Genomic DNA, 14,067 nt, shown 5'->3' with positions numbered 1-14,067 from the left:
TAGTCCCTGTTCTTTTATTTATTTTTATATCTAATAACACTAAATGGCACTATATTCAGCCTCACCAGAAGAGGGCGTCAGATCTCATTATGGATGGTTGTGAGCCACCATGTGGTTGCTGGGATTTGAACTCAGAACCTTCGGAAGAGCAGTCAGTGCTCTTAACCACTGAGCCATCTCTCCAGGCCATCCCTGTTTTGTATTGGAGCAAAATCTCTCAGTGGATAAGGAAATCTTCCTGGCACAGTAGTCTCAACTGTGGCACGGTTTCTAAGCTACAACTGCCTGGCCACCACTAGAGGGCTCTGTCTACAGCCACTGCTCTGGCAAGGAACTGAGGCTACAAGAGGCAAAGTGAGGTCACAGAGGAAATGATCGTGGAGACCTTACTTTAGTTTGTGAACATCCCACGTTTCTCCACCCCCTCCACAACCCTTCTCCATTCAGACCGCCTGTCCCATGCCAGGTGTTTCAGTCTACTCTTCCAAGTCCAGTCTTCCTGTTGTGGCCTAGAGCATGAAGTGCAAGGTGACCAAGTTCAGTGTCTCCTATAACCGATTGTGGTTCCTCTTGGAAAGAGCCTGCCCCAGGCCTGTGAGTCTCTGGGTATCTGACGTCCACCGAGGCTAGGAAAATGAAGACTAGTCTCCCTAGGGCCTTGGGCTGTTAGTGAGGTCAGGGCAACATTTCTGCAGGCTTCCATGGTGCTACATAGCCATGCCCCTTGGAGACACCTGTCATTGGATTCTCAACTGTGCCACCTCCGAGTTCTATTTTCTATAGCCTCACAGTTCCTTGACCAAGTCAGAGCTGTGTCCCTTGATGGCATTACCAGTGTCATAAACATTTCTGGTCTCAGCTGCTACATGGAGCTGCAGCCCTGCCTCCCGCCCCCTCCCTCCCTCGGGGTGGTGGTAAGATGTCAGCAGAAGTGACAAAGCTCTCAGGAAGGAGATGCTTCCACTGCTGCTGTGGGGACACGGAGCCTCTACTAAGATCCTGATGTGATAAATGCCCATTGGCAGTAGCCTATCTGGTTCAAGCAGGGCCTCTGCCAGCCATGGGCTGTCCAAGGGCTTGGGCTACCTGCTACCCTTCATTCCTGGCAGCTGCAGAGCATGTCAATGAATAAACATTTCAGATCTGTTGCTGCTCACTCACCCCACAGGAGTAATGGCCCCATCTACTCTCTCCCAGGTCCCCAAGCCCTTAGCCTACACGTAAGTCTCCAGGAGCCCTGAGTTTAGGACAGCATAGAGCTCTAAGGAGTGAAAAGCTGTAGGGCATTTGAGCATCTAGCCACCTGGCATTCCTCCATTAGGAATACAACAATATGGCAGAACCAAGGCTTAGGAGCTGATAGTTGTATCAAGACTGGTCTGGCCTTACATTGTCACTGGGGTTGGTGATCCAAGGAGAATAGAGCTCCTGACAGCTTACTGTGCCTGCCAACCCTCCTCTCTCTCTCTCTCTCCTCCTCTCCTTGGAGGGAATCCTGTGGTCCTACCAGTAGAGTTGTCAAGAAGTTTCCTCCACCACAAGACACTGGGGAATTGAGCTGTTCACCCTCTCTCTCCTGTTGTCTCTGCAGCCAGCACAGACCTTTACAACACACACACACACTTAAGCCTGCCTTAGTCAGGGATCTGGCGTCTGCCTAAGGGACAGTCTCTGGGATGTGAGCCCAGCCCAGTACAGGGAAGACCTAGAGGTTTGTAGTGCCAGCTAGTCAGTGGGAGCATAGCTCAGCAGCCAGGGACAGTCATTACCCACCTACCCCTCAAGGTCTCTAGACAGCTGCCAGGAGCCTGGAGTTGGGGGAAGGGTTGCTGAGTTGTAAAAGGAAGAGGCATCTCATATGTCAGGCTGGGGCATGTTCCACATGAAGAATAAGAAGTGAGAGGGTGGAGGCTGGGCAGGAGCCACCAGCTGTGGCCGGAAGCATTTCTGGGAACTGAGATGGCCTCTGAGCCTTTATCTGAAACTGAACAAAACTTACAAAATCAAGGTGAAGGTGCGTGCGTGTGCGTGCGTGCGTGCGTGCGTGCGTGCGTGTGTGTGTGTGTGTGTGCGTGCATGCACGCGCGCGCTCGCTCTCGTGGTTTTCGGGAAGAACTGGAGAGCACCTACTGTGGGGTAGTGGTTTCTGGGAATTGCAGCAAGACTTTCCTCCTGCTGGACTAGGCCAAGCAGAGCTACAGGGTAGCAGCTTGTGTTCTCATGCTAATGTTGGCTGTGCCCCCCACCCCCACGTAGGACTAAAGGAAGCCTGTTCCCCGTTGGTTTTTTGACTGGTCAATAAAGTTACCGGTGGCCAATGGCTGGGCAGGGAGACAGAGGCGGGACCTTTAGGATCCCTGGGAAGGGACTGAGGAAGAAGAGGGGATTTGGCCAGGAGCAGAGGGTAGGAGACGGACCACCCTGGAAACATGGCATGTAGGTACAGGGGGAAAGTGGCCCCAGGGAGGGTTGCCCGGCAGGACCTAGGGCAGCAAAGGTGAAATATAGATTGTTAAGTATTAACGCATGAACGTTGGAGGGCTGTGTGTGTGTAAGCCATTTGGAGTTAGGGAGTGGCCTAGCCATTGACCTGCTTAGGGCACATTAAAAATAAGGCTGCGTGTGTATCTTTCTTTCTGGATTTTAGTGGGTGGTCAGAAGCACACAGGCACCCATCCGGGAGGGGCGTTTAGAACGGATTAACAACCTACTGCTACACTACACCTAGCTGTTGTGGTTGCCAGCCTATGCAGATGGGCAAGTACTTCAGGAGGAGGGTGCTGAAGTGGTCTCTGTTTGGATGGTAGGAGGTTTCTGCAGCAGAATATTTTCATCAGGTCCTGTTCCCTACATTCTAGCACCCCTGGATTTCACACTCCCCTTCTTGCCGTCACGGGCACTGTCCCTCAGCTACAGGCCCTCAGCCTCAGCCCTTGGGACCTGCACAGACCCTGCACAGCTCACAGTTCTTAGTGGAAATCCCCAGATCTAACTCACAGGCTGGCACGGCTCATCTCATGCCCCTGGGGTGGACGTGAGTGGAATGCAGGCTGCTGGCTTCAAGGCAAGGATACAGCAAAGACGACACCCCTCACCCCACCCTGCAGAATCCCCTGCCATCCCACTATCACACCCATCAGCCGCCCACAGGAGGGGTTTCCAGCACATACAGCCTGTGGGTATTTGCACACACGTCATCTGTTTGGGGATGTCCCACCTGTGGTGTTTCCAGTGTAACTGTCGACGGCTCAGCCAATCTAGAGGTGTGATGGGCAAGTTGGGAGACGCTCCCAGACCTTGCCTCCCTCTCCAGGCTGATTCTAGCCTTGTAGCTCGTATGTGACTCCTCACCCACCCAGTAGGGGACAGAAGAGGCAGTTGCAGGCAATGAGGGTGCTGATACATCTCTAAGGGGCTTCATGTGGCCCTGAGCAATTTGTATTCCGATCCCAATGTCGTCCACTTCCGTGGCAATTTTTTTCCACCTCCTCTTCTAGTCTCCCCCAGGAGCCTGTGTGTGGATGTGGCTGTTAGCATCAGAGGCTGCATGTCCACCCCACCTCACCCCAAGTCGCCCTTTACCTGCTATGAGGTAAGACAGTCGGCATTAAAGTGGGGGATGGGCTGAGGAAGTGTCCAGGTGTGCAGATGCCTCGAGTGTGCAGCTGAGATTCCTTCCTCCTGGCCTGCTACTCCCTGGACATCAAGCCAAGATGGCCTTATTGATTTTTGTTTCCTTTGAGATAGGGTCTCACTATGTAGCTGTGGCTCTCTTGGAGTTCACTGACCAGTGTGGCCTCAGACTTCGGAGATCTGAGTGCCTCTGCTTCCCAAGTGCTGGGATTACAGGTGTGCACTGGCTTGATGATGGTGGTGATGGTGGTGATGGTGGTGATGGTGATGATGGTGATGGTGATGGTGATGGTGATGATGGTGATGGTGATGGTGATGATGGTGATGGTGATGGTGATGATGGTGATGGTGATGGTGGTGGTGATGGTGGTGATGGTGATGGTGGTGATGGTGATGGTGATGATGATGGTGATGATGGTGGTGATGATGGTGATGGTGATGGTGATGATGATGATGGTGATGATGGTGATGATGATGGTGATGATGGTGGTGATGATGGTGATGATGGTGATGGCAGCTCTTATTCAGTCTTTCTATGAGCAGCCCCAACAACTACCATGAAGAGGGAAAGACGCTTTGCTGGGAATGCCTCAGAGTCTAAACTATCCACTTCAGAGAATTTGCCTCATCCCAGATACTGCTCAGTATGGAACCTGACAAAGCCTAAGTCTGAAGCATTTAGGCCGGGGCGAATGCCCTAAAGTGACGTCAAACTCCAGTTTCCACAGGCATCGCGTCCAAAGGGCAGTAGCCCCAAACTACATGCTTACCACACGGCTGCCCAATACATGCCAGACGGAAGTGAGGGAAAGGATTGGAACAAAAAGCCAAGAGAGAGACAGGAGAGCTGGCTCAGCAGTAAGAGCACTTGCTCCTCTCCCAGAGGACCTGGATTCAGTTCCCAGCACCCACATGGTGGCTCACAACTGTCCATATCCCCTGCTCCAAAAAGTTACACATGATACATGGAAACTTACAAAGGCGCAATAAATACACATATAAATTTTAAAAAAGAGAAGCAAAGACAGGTATTCAGTATAGAGTATCACTTTCCGAAAGCCTCCTTAGCTTGATGGTCTCTACTAAGGGTTTGTGGCCAAGATTAACCTTGACTTGTGCCACCACTACCACCAAGAGGGAGCACTGAGGACAGGCCTCAGACGCTTTTCCCATTAAAATATTAAAGCTTTCATTACATTTATTTGTGTGGGCATGAATGTGTGTGTGTGTGTGTGTGTGTGTGTGTGTGTGTGTGTGTGTGTGTAGGCATGTGGGAAATCAGAGGATAATTTGTTGGCATTAGCAGAATCTCCTACTGTGGTTCCCAGAAATCCAACTCAATTCATCAGGCTTAGAGGCAGGAGGCTTTCTTTGTCTGCCAAGATATTTCACTCTGGAAATGACTGTGGGCATAGGATGACAAAGGGTGTCCCTCAATGCAACTCTGGGCTCCTTCCTTTCCTCCGTCCTTAGGACACAGCCACTCAGGTTACTAGACAAGTATTTATTCTTGTACAAGATCTTGTGCTAAACGTGGTGCTCTTGGTGGGCCCAAAGACCCTACTCCAACAGAGCTGTCAAATGAGAAAGGCAGCCATAGGGCCCAATCGTAACTCACCGCTCTCATACACCCACTTCCGCCACTGTTGAGGGGAGCAGGGCCAGGCCCAGGGAAGGGTGCAGAACATGGCCCCTGCTCTCACCAAGGGTATAGCTGGGCAAGTCTTGTAGCGTCTGGCTTGGGGCACAGAGGAAGACCAGGCCTCATGGCCACCGACCCCCCAGATGACACTTTTCTTCTGTCTGCTCCCCGCGTTCCTCCTCAGGGAACTGGAAGCTGCAAGCATCCTCAGCTGACAACTGCACCTCCGCGAATGGCTGGGTCTCTGTAGTAAAACTGCGTGCGGTAAGTGAGGGGCCTGAGACACATTTTCCCCTTCCCTGGGACACAACTGACCTCGAGGACACATGTGTTGCCTCCTCAGCTGCCATATGTGCAGGCCGAGCTGGACTGTGGTTAGGAAGAAAATGCATGCAGCCATGACCAGGAAGATGACAGTCAAATGGCCGTATTGCTCAGTGGGCAGTGGCTCCGGGATGCACACAGCATTGTGGGTCTTGTTCCCAGGGAACATGGTGAGAAATCCAAACTGAGAACAGCTGGGACACAGACAGACACTGTCAGGATTGGTTACCAAAGGGACCACACTAGAAGGACTGCTGTCCCCTAAGCCATTTGGGAGAAGAATGGGGGTTCTCTGGTGGTCACTGCAAGAAAGGGATAGGGGAGGCTTTCTTAGAACGGGCCTAGGCTACTCATCCAGGACTTACTTGGTCCAAAGTCTGCAGTGACCGTCACGACCTGCGGAGAAGGTGCCCATGGCACAGGCAACACACCGGAAGCCAAACACAATATCCCCTGTGGATAGACAGAATATTAGGACCCCTGAAGTTAATGAAGAAGGAGTCAGACAAGGGTCTATCTATTCACCAGGTCTAATGTCCACAGGTCTAGGGCCTGAATAAGCTATTGCTTACCATGTGTGCCTATTCTAGAACTGGCATGATACATTGGTCCCTATGAAGACGGACAGGATTGGTGGTAAGATCTGACCATAGTCAGAATAATAATAGTCTGAGAGCAGACCAGCACCTGGGCAGCTCCCCACAGCCTCTCACCAACATCCCTGAGAAGACATCCCCACCCTCACGATGGACCATTCCTGCCTAAGAAGAAGGGCTCGGGTACCCAGAGACCACTTGACCCACCTATCCCTTCTAGAATCTAGGATGTAGGTCTTTGCCTACCTAGAAGATGCACCCGTGAGAGCTCTATCTGCAAACATTCTTACATGTCTACACATGCTCACTGGGTATATCAGCTTGGCCCTAGGTCCAACTCATGATTGTCTGTGGCTTTTATCAGTCCCCTAGGAACATACCTTGAGACTCCACCCTCTGGCCTGGTTGGCAGGGGTAGTGCTTGCAGATCTTGCACTGAGGGTCTCCACAGTGGTACTCAGGTGTGACACATATGCACCTTTCTTTTGGACAGTCCTCCTTGCCTGGACAAGAATAAGAGCCTCAGCCATTAGACAGAGCCCCTTCTCCAGAGCTTCTACTGATCCTTCAAGTATTTAGGGTGCTATGGCTCCATTCTCAATCAACCCCAATTGCAAGACCCTAAGCTTTGTCTAGTTCACTGTTTCATTTCAGTTGGCTGACAGCTAGCATATATACCTCCCACTGCTCTAAAGTTGTGGTTTCGTAAGTTCCATTGGATGTGGGAGTCACCTGGGGCTTCCTATGGGCCCTGGGCCCATGCTGCCCCATTCTCACCCCATATTGCCCCTCAAGGGACTAGAACAACCTCATCAGCTGCCTTCACTGATATCCACATCTCTATCTCAGAGACATGGGGCTTCAGAGCTGCCCCTTTCTATACCAGAAGTGTGGCAAGGTGAGGTGCTGAGATATTCTTCTTTGGTCCACAGACTGTCCTACACCTACAATTGTAAGTCACAGTCAGTGGACAAACCAGAGGAAATGTTGAGACTCCAACCCAGACAAAGAGTATCTTCAGTGATGGCTAAGGTTTGGTCCACCTAACAGATGGTCCTCTTTCATCTTGGATCCCCAATCCTTCTTCAGGGAGAAGTTCCCAGCCTCTTTTGCCTCTGCTCCCACATTCTGAGAGGAAGTTGTCCCTCTACCTCCTTATCAGAGCTCCAGACTCAAAGATTTACCTACCAACTCACATGTGCCCTGTGCCCAGCCTCCTCATATGAGTGTCGGGAAGGGCGCTGCTCTACAGCCTGAGTCCCACTCTCCTCCTTGCCTTACCTGGAGCATACAGGCTGCAGCAGCGAGTGTTGTTGCCACTTCCGTTCTGAACCTTGCCAGGGCCACAGCCAGGCTCCTCAACTACACTCGGCTGACCTAGGTCCAGCACACAGAGCATCGAGACTCCATACAGCATGGCCCATGCCCCCATAGTGCTTCTCCTGAGTCTTCTGTCGGCTGATTTCAGGAGTTCCCGCTCCAACTTGCCTTGTCTCTGCCTCTGCCTCTGTCCCCACCCCTCAGACTGGGCTTCAGGCCAGCTCCACCTCCAGTTTCCGGCAGACATCTGAGGTGTTTGTAAAGGCCTTCTGTGAAGTGTAGAGCAGAGCTATCCCCTTTCTGGACATCTCCTAACCCCTACATGCCTCTCCCAACTCCAGCAAACTCGCCCTGGCTAGGCTACAGAGGAAAAGGATGCCCATTCACATGTGCCACTGCTGCCACCTGTGGGCACCCCTTATTGTATAAAACTACCCCCTTCCCCCTTCTGCCCCAGGAAGTTCCTCTAAGCCTGGGAAACTAGGAGAGCCAGCGAGAGGAGTCCAGAGCACACACCATGCCTCGTTAAGAAGATCATCATAAAGTAGGTATTCCTAGCAAGTACATGAAGCCATGGGCGGTGTGGCCTGCCCAGGTCTAGCCTTGGCAGTTCCAGCTTGGCTCTCCCTGGAGCCACTTTTGTTCACTTCCTCACACAATTTTAGACAACAAGAAAGGAGTCCCAGATACAGGTGAGCCTCATTTTCTTGAACATGGCCAGCATGGCTCTGACAGGCCTTGCCCTTCTCTTCCATTCTCTCTGACTGGCTAGATTACACCCCTAAACTCAGGGTTACCTGCCCACCAAGGTCTTTTCTCTTATTTGGCCATTTCCTCCTCCGGAGGCTGACTGCCAAGGTTCCGCTATCAAAGTATTGAAGTCCAGCAATCAAAAAACCCCTTTGGTTCAACTAATTAACATGCCCAATTAAAATATACCACTGCATCCTAATCCATTCTAACACAGGCCTCCCCTTTTTCTCTTCTTAAAAATTGCATGTGAAGCCGGGTGTGGTGGCGCTCGCCTTTAATCCCAGCACTCGGGAGGCAGAGGCAGGCAGATTTCTGAGTTCGAGGCCAGCCTGGTCTACAGAGTGAGTTCCAGGACAGCCAGGGCTACACAGAGAAACCCTTTCTCAAAAAACAAACAAACAAACAAACAAACAAAAATTACATGTGAAAGGTCATTTGCTGCTGTTTTTGTGCCTGAGTCAGAAAACAACCACTTTAACTTTTCTTCCCTGCTTAGTAAAGAATCTCTCTGTGAGAACAGGTGTTTGTGTGTAGTTTGTGCCTAATCTGGGGTCTGAAAGAGAGCCAATGCTGTGCTGGGAGTCTCCTAACAGCTTCTTCGTGTGGCCACTGACGGTTCTGGAACCCTGCCTCTGTCAGGAGTCCTCTGCTGTACTCAGCCTTACTTCCCACATCTTCCAGCTGAATAAGCACAGGGAAACATAGTGAGGACTGTTGGGAGGACCGAGGGTGAATTTGAACATCTCAGGATATAACTGTGGTGTAACTTTAATTTTTTCACCCTTACTTTTAATGATGGTTCTTTTTTTTTTTTTTTTTTAATTCTTTTTTTTTTTTTTTTAAAGAGTTATTTATTTATTTATTATATATAAGTACACTGTAGCTGTCTTCAGACACTCCAGAAGAGGGAGTCAGATCTCGTGATCGGATGGTTGTGAGCCACCATGTGGTTGCTGGGATTTGAACTCCTGACCTTCGGAAGAGCAGTCGGGTGCTCTTACCCACTGAGCCATCTCACCAGCCCAATGATGGTTCTTAAATGCGTTAACTTCCCTTGTAGCCCACCACCCACCAGACATAGTGGGAAAGAAAGGACACAGGGGACGTGGCTCTGTTTAGAAAGGTTCTTTGGAGCAACTCCTGTCTGTGTTGTCTGGAAATCGGCAGTTCAGTTCACAGGTCAGCAGGCAGTCGCAGCTAGGTCTACTTGCAAACACTTCACAGATACACCAGTTCAGTAGAGTCAGGTTAGCAACAGCGGTGACATGCCCTAGCAGCCAGCCAGGCCAGGAAGGACTAACAGAAACACTAGAAGTTCTTGGCTCTGTCTCTCTCAGGGAAGCAAAGATCAGTGAAGACTCAAGACACATGAGCGGTGTACAGCTAGATGTATCAGCAAGCCAAGCTCTCTCTCCAACACTCGGTGGAGTCCTATTTTTACTCCCTCCAAATATCATGTGTCCTCCACGTGCTGAAGGAAAGCATGCCTGTAATTAGCAAAGAATCCTTCATCACGTGTCCTTTCATGCGCTTGCTTTAGCAGGGCATCCTCTCTCCTGTGTCTGCTTCAAGAGTCCGCCTTAGCTTTGCACACCTGTGTCCACTTTATTTTATTTTAAATATTTATTTATTTATTATATGTAAGTACACTGTAGCTGTCTTCAGACACTCCAGAAGAGGGCGTCAGATCTCATTACAGATGGTTGGGAGCCACCATGTGGTTGTTGGGATTTGAACTCAGGACCTTTGGAAGAGCAGTCAGTGCTCTTAACCGCTGAGCCTTCTCTCCAGCCCCCTGTGTCCACTTTAATGAAACATTCCTTCAACGTGATTGCCCCAGTAAAACCCCATCCAACCGCCTTTCCAAAGAACCCTTAAGTTTCCTTTTCACTATGGTTGTGTTCACAGGTGGGAGGCCATTGTGATTGTGATAGACCCGGGAAACCTGGTCTGACGCCCTTTTAAACTGCAGTTGGAGGAGGCTGACGAAGTAAAAAAGTTGACGTTGCCAGCTAACTATGCGACCCTTTTGATGTCTGTTGTCAGGTGTGTAAGCTTCTTGAGTGGCAGCCCGGGTCTCTGCGGTGTATTGAGGGGGCTCTGGGTACTCTACTCTAGGCCAACCTCAGCAGAACCTCTTTTATTATTTTTTATATGTATATGCATTGGTATTTTGCCTGCATGTATGCCTGTGCAGGGATGTTAGATCTGGAAGTTACAGACAGTTGTGAGTGGTTGCTGGGAATTGAGCCTTGATCCTCTAGAAGAGTCGTCAGTGCTCTTAATCACTGAACCATCTCTCCAGCCCCCCAGAACCTCTTCTTTGAGAAACTTCTGCAGTTCCTGGCCAAGGAGGTGGGTCTGGTTACAAGGACAGAAGGAAAGCGACATGCTTTGACTCTACATAAAGGTGCCGAGGGCCCCAGTACAGGGGAACGCCAGGGCCAGGAAGCAGGAGTGGGTAGGTTGGGGAGCAGGGCAGGGGGAGGGTATAGGGGACTTTCAGGATAGCATTTGAAATGTAAATGAAGAAAATATCTAATAAAATTGTTTTAAAAATAAATAAAAAATTTTAAATAGATTACAAATTTTATCTACCAAAATTAAATAAACATAGAACAAATTTCAAAATTAGCACCGCCCCTGTGCAAGGATGACACAAAAATCCATGAAGCACTCCATATTTGGGGCTGAACATGGTGATGTATACTTTTTTTTTTTTTTGAAACAGGATTTCTCTGTGTAGCCCTGGCTGTCCTGGAACTCACTCTGTAGACCAGGCTGGCCTCGAACTCAGAAATCCACCTGCCTCTGCCTCCCAAGTGCTGGGGTTAAAGGCGTGCGCCACCACTGCCCAGCGTGGTGCACACTTTTAATTACAGCAGAAGGCTGTTGGATTTAATCTCAGGAGGCAGAGGCAGGTGTATTTCTAAGTTTGAGGCTAGCCTGGTCTAAATGGTGAGATAGTTCCAGGACAGTCAAAGTTACGAAGAGGGTCCTGTCTCAAACAAACAAACAAAAGCCTAAGAGTCAGCCAGGACCATGTCTTAATAGCCTCAACCCTAGAGTGCAGTGTGTGCACATGGTATGTCCTACCAACCGTGATATCCTCGCATTGGGGATCCCTGTTCTCTAGGCAAGACATGCAATGTACTTTAGAGGTGTCCCACTGGGGTTTGGGCATTGGTGTTGTATTCTAGCTCAGCGGTGGGCAACGTCCTCTTGATATAGACTTGCAAGGCAACTCCGATTCTGAAGTGCAGACTGTTAATTAGCTCCATGGCTTCCAGGAGATACAATGCTCCTGTACTAACCACACAAGGACCACAAAGATCAAAAGATACAGGCTCTATACCTGAGGAGATGTTTTCAGGCTGATGACATCAGCAAATGTCAGCACCTATGTCAGACTTCCTGTCCCACCCACTTCTAGGTACCTACTGCCAGCGACTACTACCAAGAACAAGCAGCTCCAAAACTGGATGGTGGGCAGAGAGATTTTCATCTGCTCGCCGTTATCTCCTCGATTTGACGAGCAGCTCCCTGGGTTTCCTCGTGGTTTGTTTCACAGGATTCAGTGAACGTGTTCCAAGCAGCAGAGGGTCCTGGCAGTCCGACCCTGTGGGGAATCCCCAGACTGACATGGGGCCTCAGTAAAGGGAGTTTTTGAGATAAGGTGGGGGTATAGAGAATGTACTGTGGGACAGCACCAGAATGAAAAGGAAGTAAACCCAGGCATAGACATTGGGTGTTCAATTCGGGGAGAGGTTCAGCAGCCCCAAAATGAGGCAGCTGGAAGACTGGAGGCCTGAGCCCAGTAGGAGGAGGCGGAGGTGTGACCTGCCTAGTGTGGAGGTGACACTTCTTTCCTACAATCCCACCTTCCACCCTCCCCGCTTCCTGTTGGCCTCTGTAGGCATGACTTCCTTACGGGCTGGGGGCTGCCGACTGGTCTTTCACTCCAGCCCCAGACTTAAGGTGTGGCTGTACACAGGCACCCAACGACGGGCATTTAGGAGTTCAGTGGGTGTCTCCTTTGGCTGGGGGCTGCTGAATGCAGAAGTGGTGGCTCAAGTTCATCATATCTGGCCACAGGTAGGCCAAGTAAAAAAAGATGGGGAGGGTGACCAAATGTTCCTATAACACCAGGCCAGTGACCTCCAGTGGCAAGAGACAGGAAACAGCCATCTTTACATCTTCTTATGCTTCAAAGTACAGCTGACGCAGCACAGCACTCCACACCCCACCAGGATGTCTAGTGACTTTTTTTGGTTTTTGTTTTGGTGTTCATTTGTTTGTTTTGAGACAGGGTCTCACTATGTAGTCCTGGCCAACCTGAAACTTACTATGTGGATCCAACTGCCTCTGTCTTCCCAGTATGTGCCACCACATTTGGCCATATAGTGACTCTTTTTTAAAGTTACATATTTATTGTTAATTTTATGTGCATTGGTGTTGTCTGTGTGTATCTCTGAGGCTGTTGGCTCCTTTGCAGCTGGAGTTACAGATAGTGGTGAGCTGCCATGTGGGTGCTGGGAATTGAACCAGGGTCCTCTGGAAGAGCAACAAGTGCTCTTAATTGCTGAGCCATCTTTCCAGTCCTACATCTAGTTGACTCTTAACATGTACTACATGACACCAATCTTTGCCCTTTTGGCTTCTGGTTTCATTTGATTATGAATAACTGTTGTTGTGGGTTGGTTCTAATGCTATTTGTGTTCATTTGACTCTCAAAATCCCACAGGATCCTGCTCATCTACACTGAGGGTCCCTGACCCCAGTTGGCTCCGATTGGGAAATAAAGTTGCCAGTGGCCAATGGCTTGGCAGGGGACAGAGGTGGGACTTTCAGGATTCCAGAGCAAGAAATGCAGAGGAAAGAGGAAGAGAGGATTCAGCCACGACAAGGGTATAGGAGACAGATCACACAGGGAAGGTGGAGGAGGGAGAGATGGGCAAGATGTACATGCAAAGGGAAAAGTGGTCCCAGGGCTGCCCAGAAGGGTTCAGAGCAGCAAAGACAAATTTAGTAAGTATTACCTTGTAATATCAGAGGGTCTGTGTTAACCATGTGGAGGTTCAAGAGTGACCCAGCCACTGTGGTAGTTAAGGCATATTAAAATACAAAGGTTGAGGGCTGGAGAGATGGATCAGCAGCTAATAGCACTAACTGCTCTTTCAGAAGTCCTGCGTTCAAATCCCAGCAACCACATGGTGGCTCACAACCATCTGTAAAGGGATCTGATGCCTTCTAGTTGTCGGAAGACAGCTACAGTATACTCATATACATAAAATAAATAAAATCTTTTTTAAAAAATACAAAGGTTGTGTGTGCGCGTGTGGGTGCGTTTCACTCACTCATGAATCCAAAACATTTGAGCAGGCATAGAGGACGAGCATACCCGCCAGGAGCATAGAGCAGATTTAACAATTTACTGCTACAAACTAGAACTTTAATTTTTTTCAAATCTTATTTTTAATGATGATTCTTCAACGCTTTAACCTCCCTTTAAGCCCACCACCCACCAGAGGTAGTGAAAAAGAAAGAATATGGGGGAAGTGGACCTGTTTGGAAAGGTTCTTTGCAGTGACTCCCATCTGTGTTGACTGGAAACCGGCAGTTCAGTTCACAGGTCGGCAGCGGCAGCTCGATCCACTCGCAAACACTTCCTGGATACCCCAGCAGTCCAGTTTGGTAGAGTTGCCACAGCAAACAAGAATAAGCAGCGGTGGCACTACCTAGCAGAGACAGCCAGGCCTCAGCAGGAGGGACCTGGAGGGACACCAGGAGAAGCTCTTG

The 14,067-nt window shown here is 49.8% G+C and overlaps 1 protein-coding gene, 1 long non-coding RNA gene and 1 other non-coding gene across 5 annotated transcripts; 2 read left to right on the top strand and 1 right to left on the bottom strand.

The window, feature by feature from the left end:
- The first annotated feature begins 2,351 nt into the window (after window positions 1-2,351).
- Window positions 2,352-13,586, top strand: Gm16008 (predicted gene 16008). Of its 2 annotated transcripts, NR_169176.1 has the most exons (5): window positions 2,352-2,436; window positions 5,460-5,539; window positions 10,177-10,314; window positions 10,574-10,623; window positions 11,702-13,586. It is a non-coding gene; the product is annotated as a predicted gene 16008 (long non-coding RNA). The 2 variants fall into 2 exon arrangements; NR_040563.1 differs by lacking the exons at window positions 2,352-2,436; window positions 5,460-5,539 and having other exon boundaries at window positions 10,190-10,314; window positions 11,702-12,369.
- On the bottom strand, window positions 5,120-7,692 carry Tnfrsf18 (tumor necrosis factor receptor superfamily, member 18). 2 transcript variants are annotated; one of them, NM_009400.3, is made up of 5 exons: window positions 7,477-7,692; window positions 6,576-6,698; window positions 5,965-6,052; window positions 5,591-5,793; window positions 5,120-5,519 (listed from the first exon to the last, which is right to left on the bottom strand). In NM_009400.3, exons 1-5 carry the CDS (start codon window positions 7,625-7,627, stop codon window positions 5,398-5,400), a joined length of 687 nt encoding a protein of 228 aa, NP_033426.1. In that variant the 5' UTR covers window positions 7,628-7,692; the 3' UTR covers window positions 5,120-5,397. The 2 variants fall into 2 exon arrangements, with proteins under 2 accessions (NP_033426.1, NP_068820.1); NM_021985.3 differs by lacking the exon at window positions 5,591-5,793.
- On the top strand, window positions 10,846-10,956 carry Gm25982. Its single transcript, XR_003955462.1, has one exon. It is a non-coding gene; the product is annotated as a U6 spliceosomal RNA (small nuclear RNA).
- Window positions 13,587-14,067: the final 481 nt, after the last annotated feature.

The sequence above is a fragment of the Mus musculus genome, chromosome 4 (genome assembly GCF_000001635.26).
Source record: "Mus musculus strain C57BL/6J chromosome 4, GRCm38.p6 C57BL/6J".
In the NCBI taxonomy this organism is placed as follows: Eukaryota; Metazoa; Chordata; class Mammalia; order Rodentia; family Muridae; genus Mus; species Mus musculus.
The sequence above is the reverse complement of the archived record's forward strand: the minus strand, read 5'-3'. Positions and strand labels throughout refer to the sequence as shown.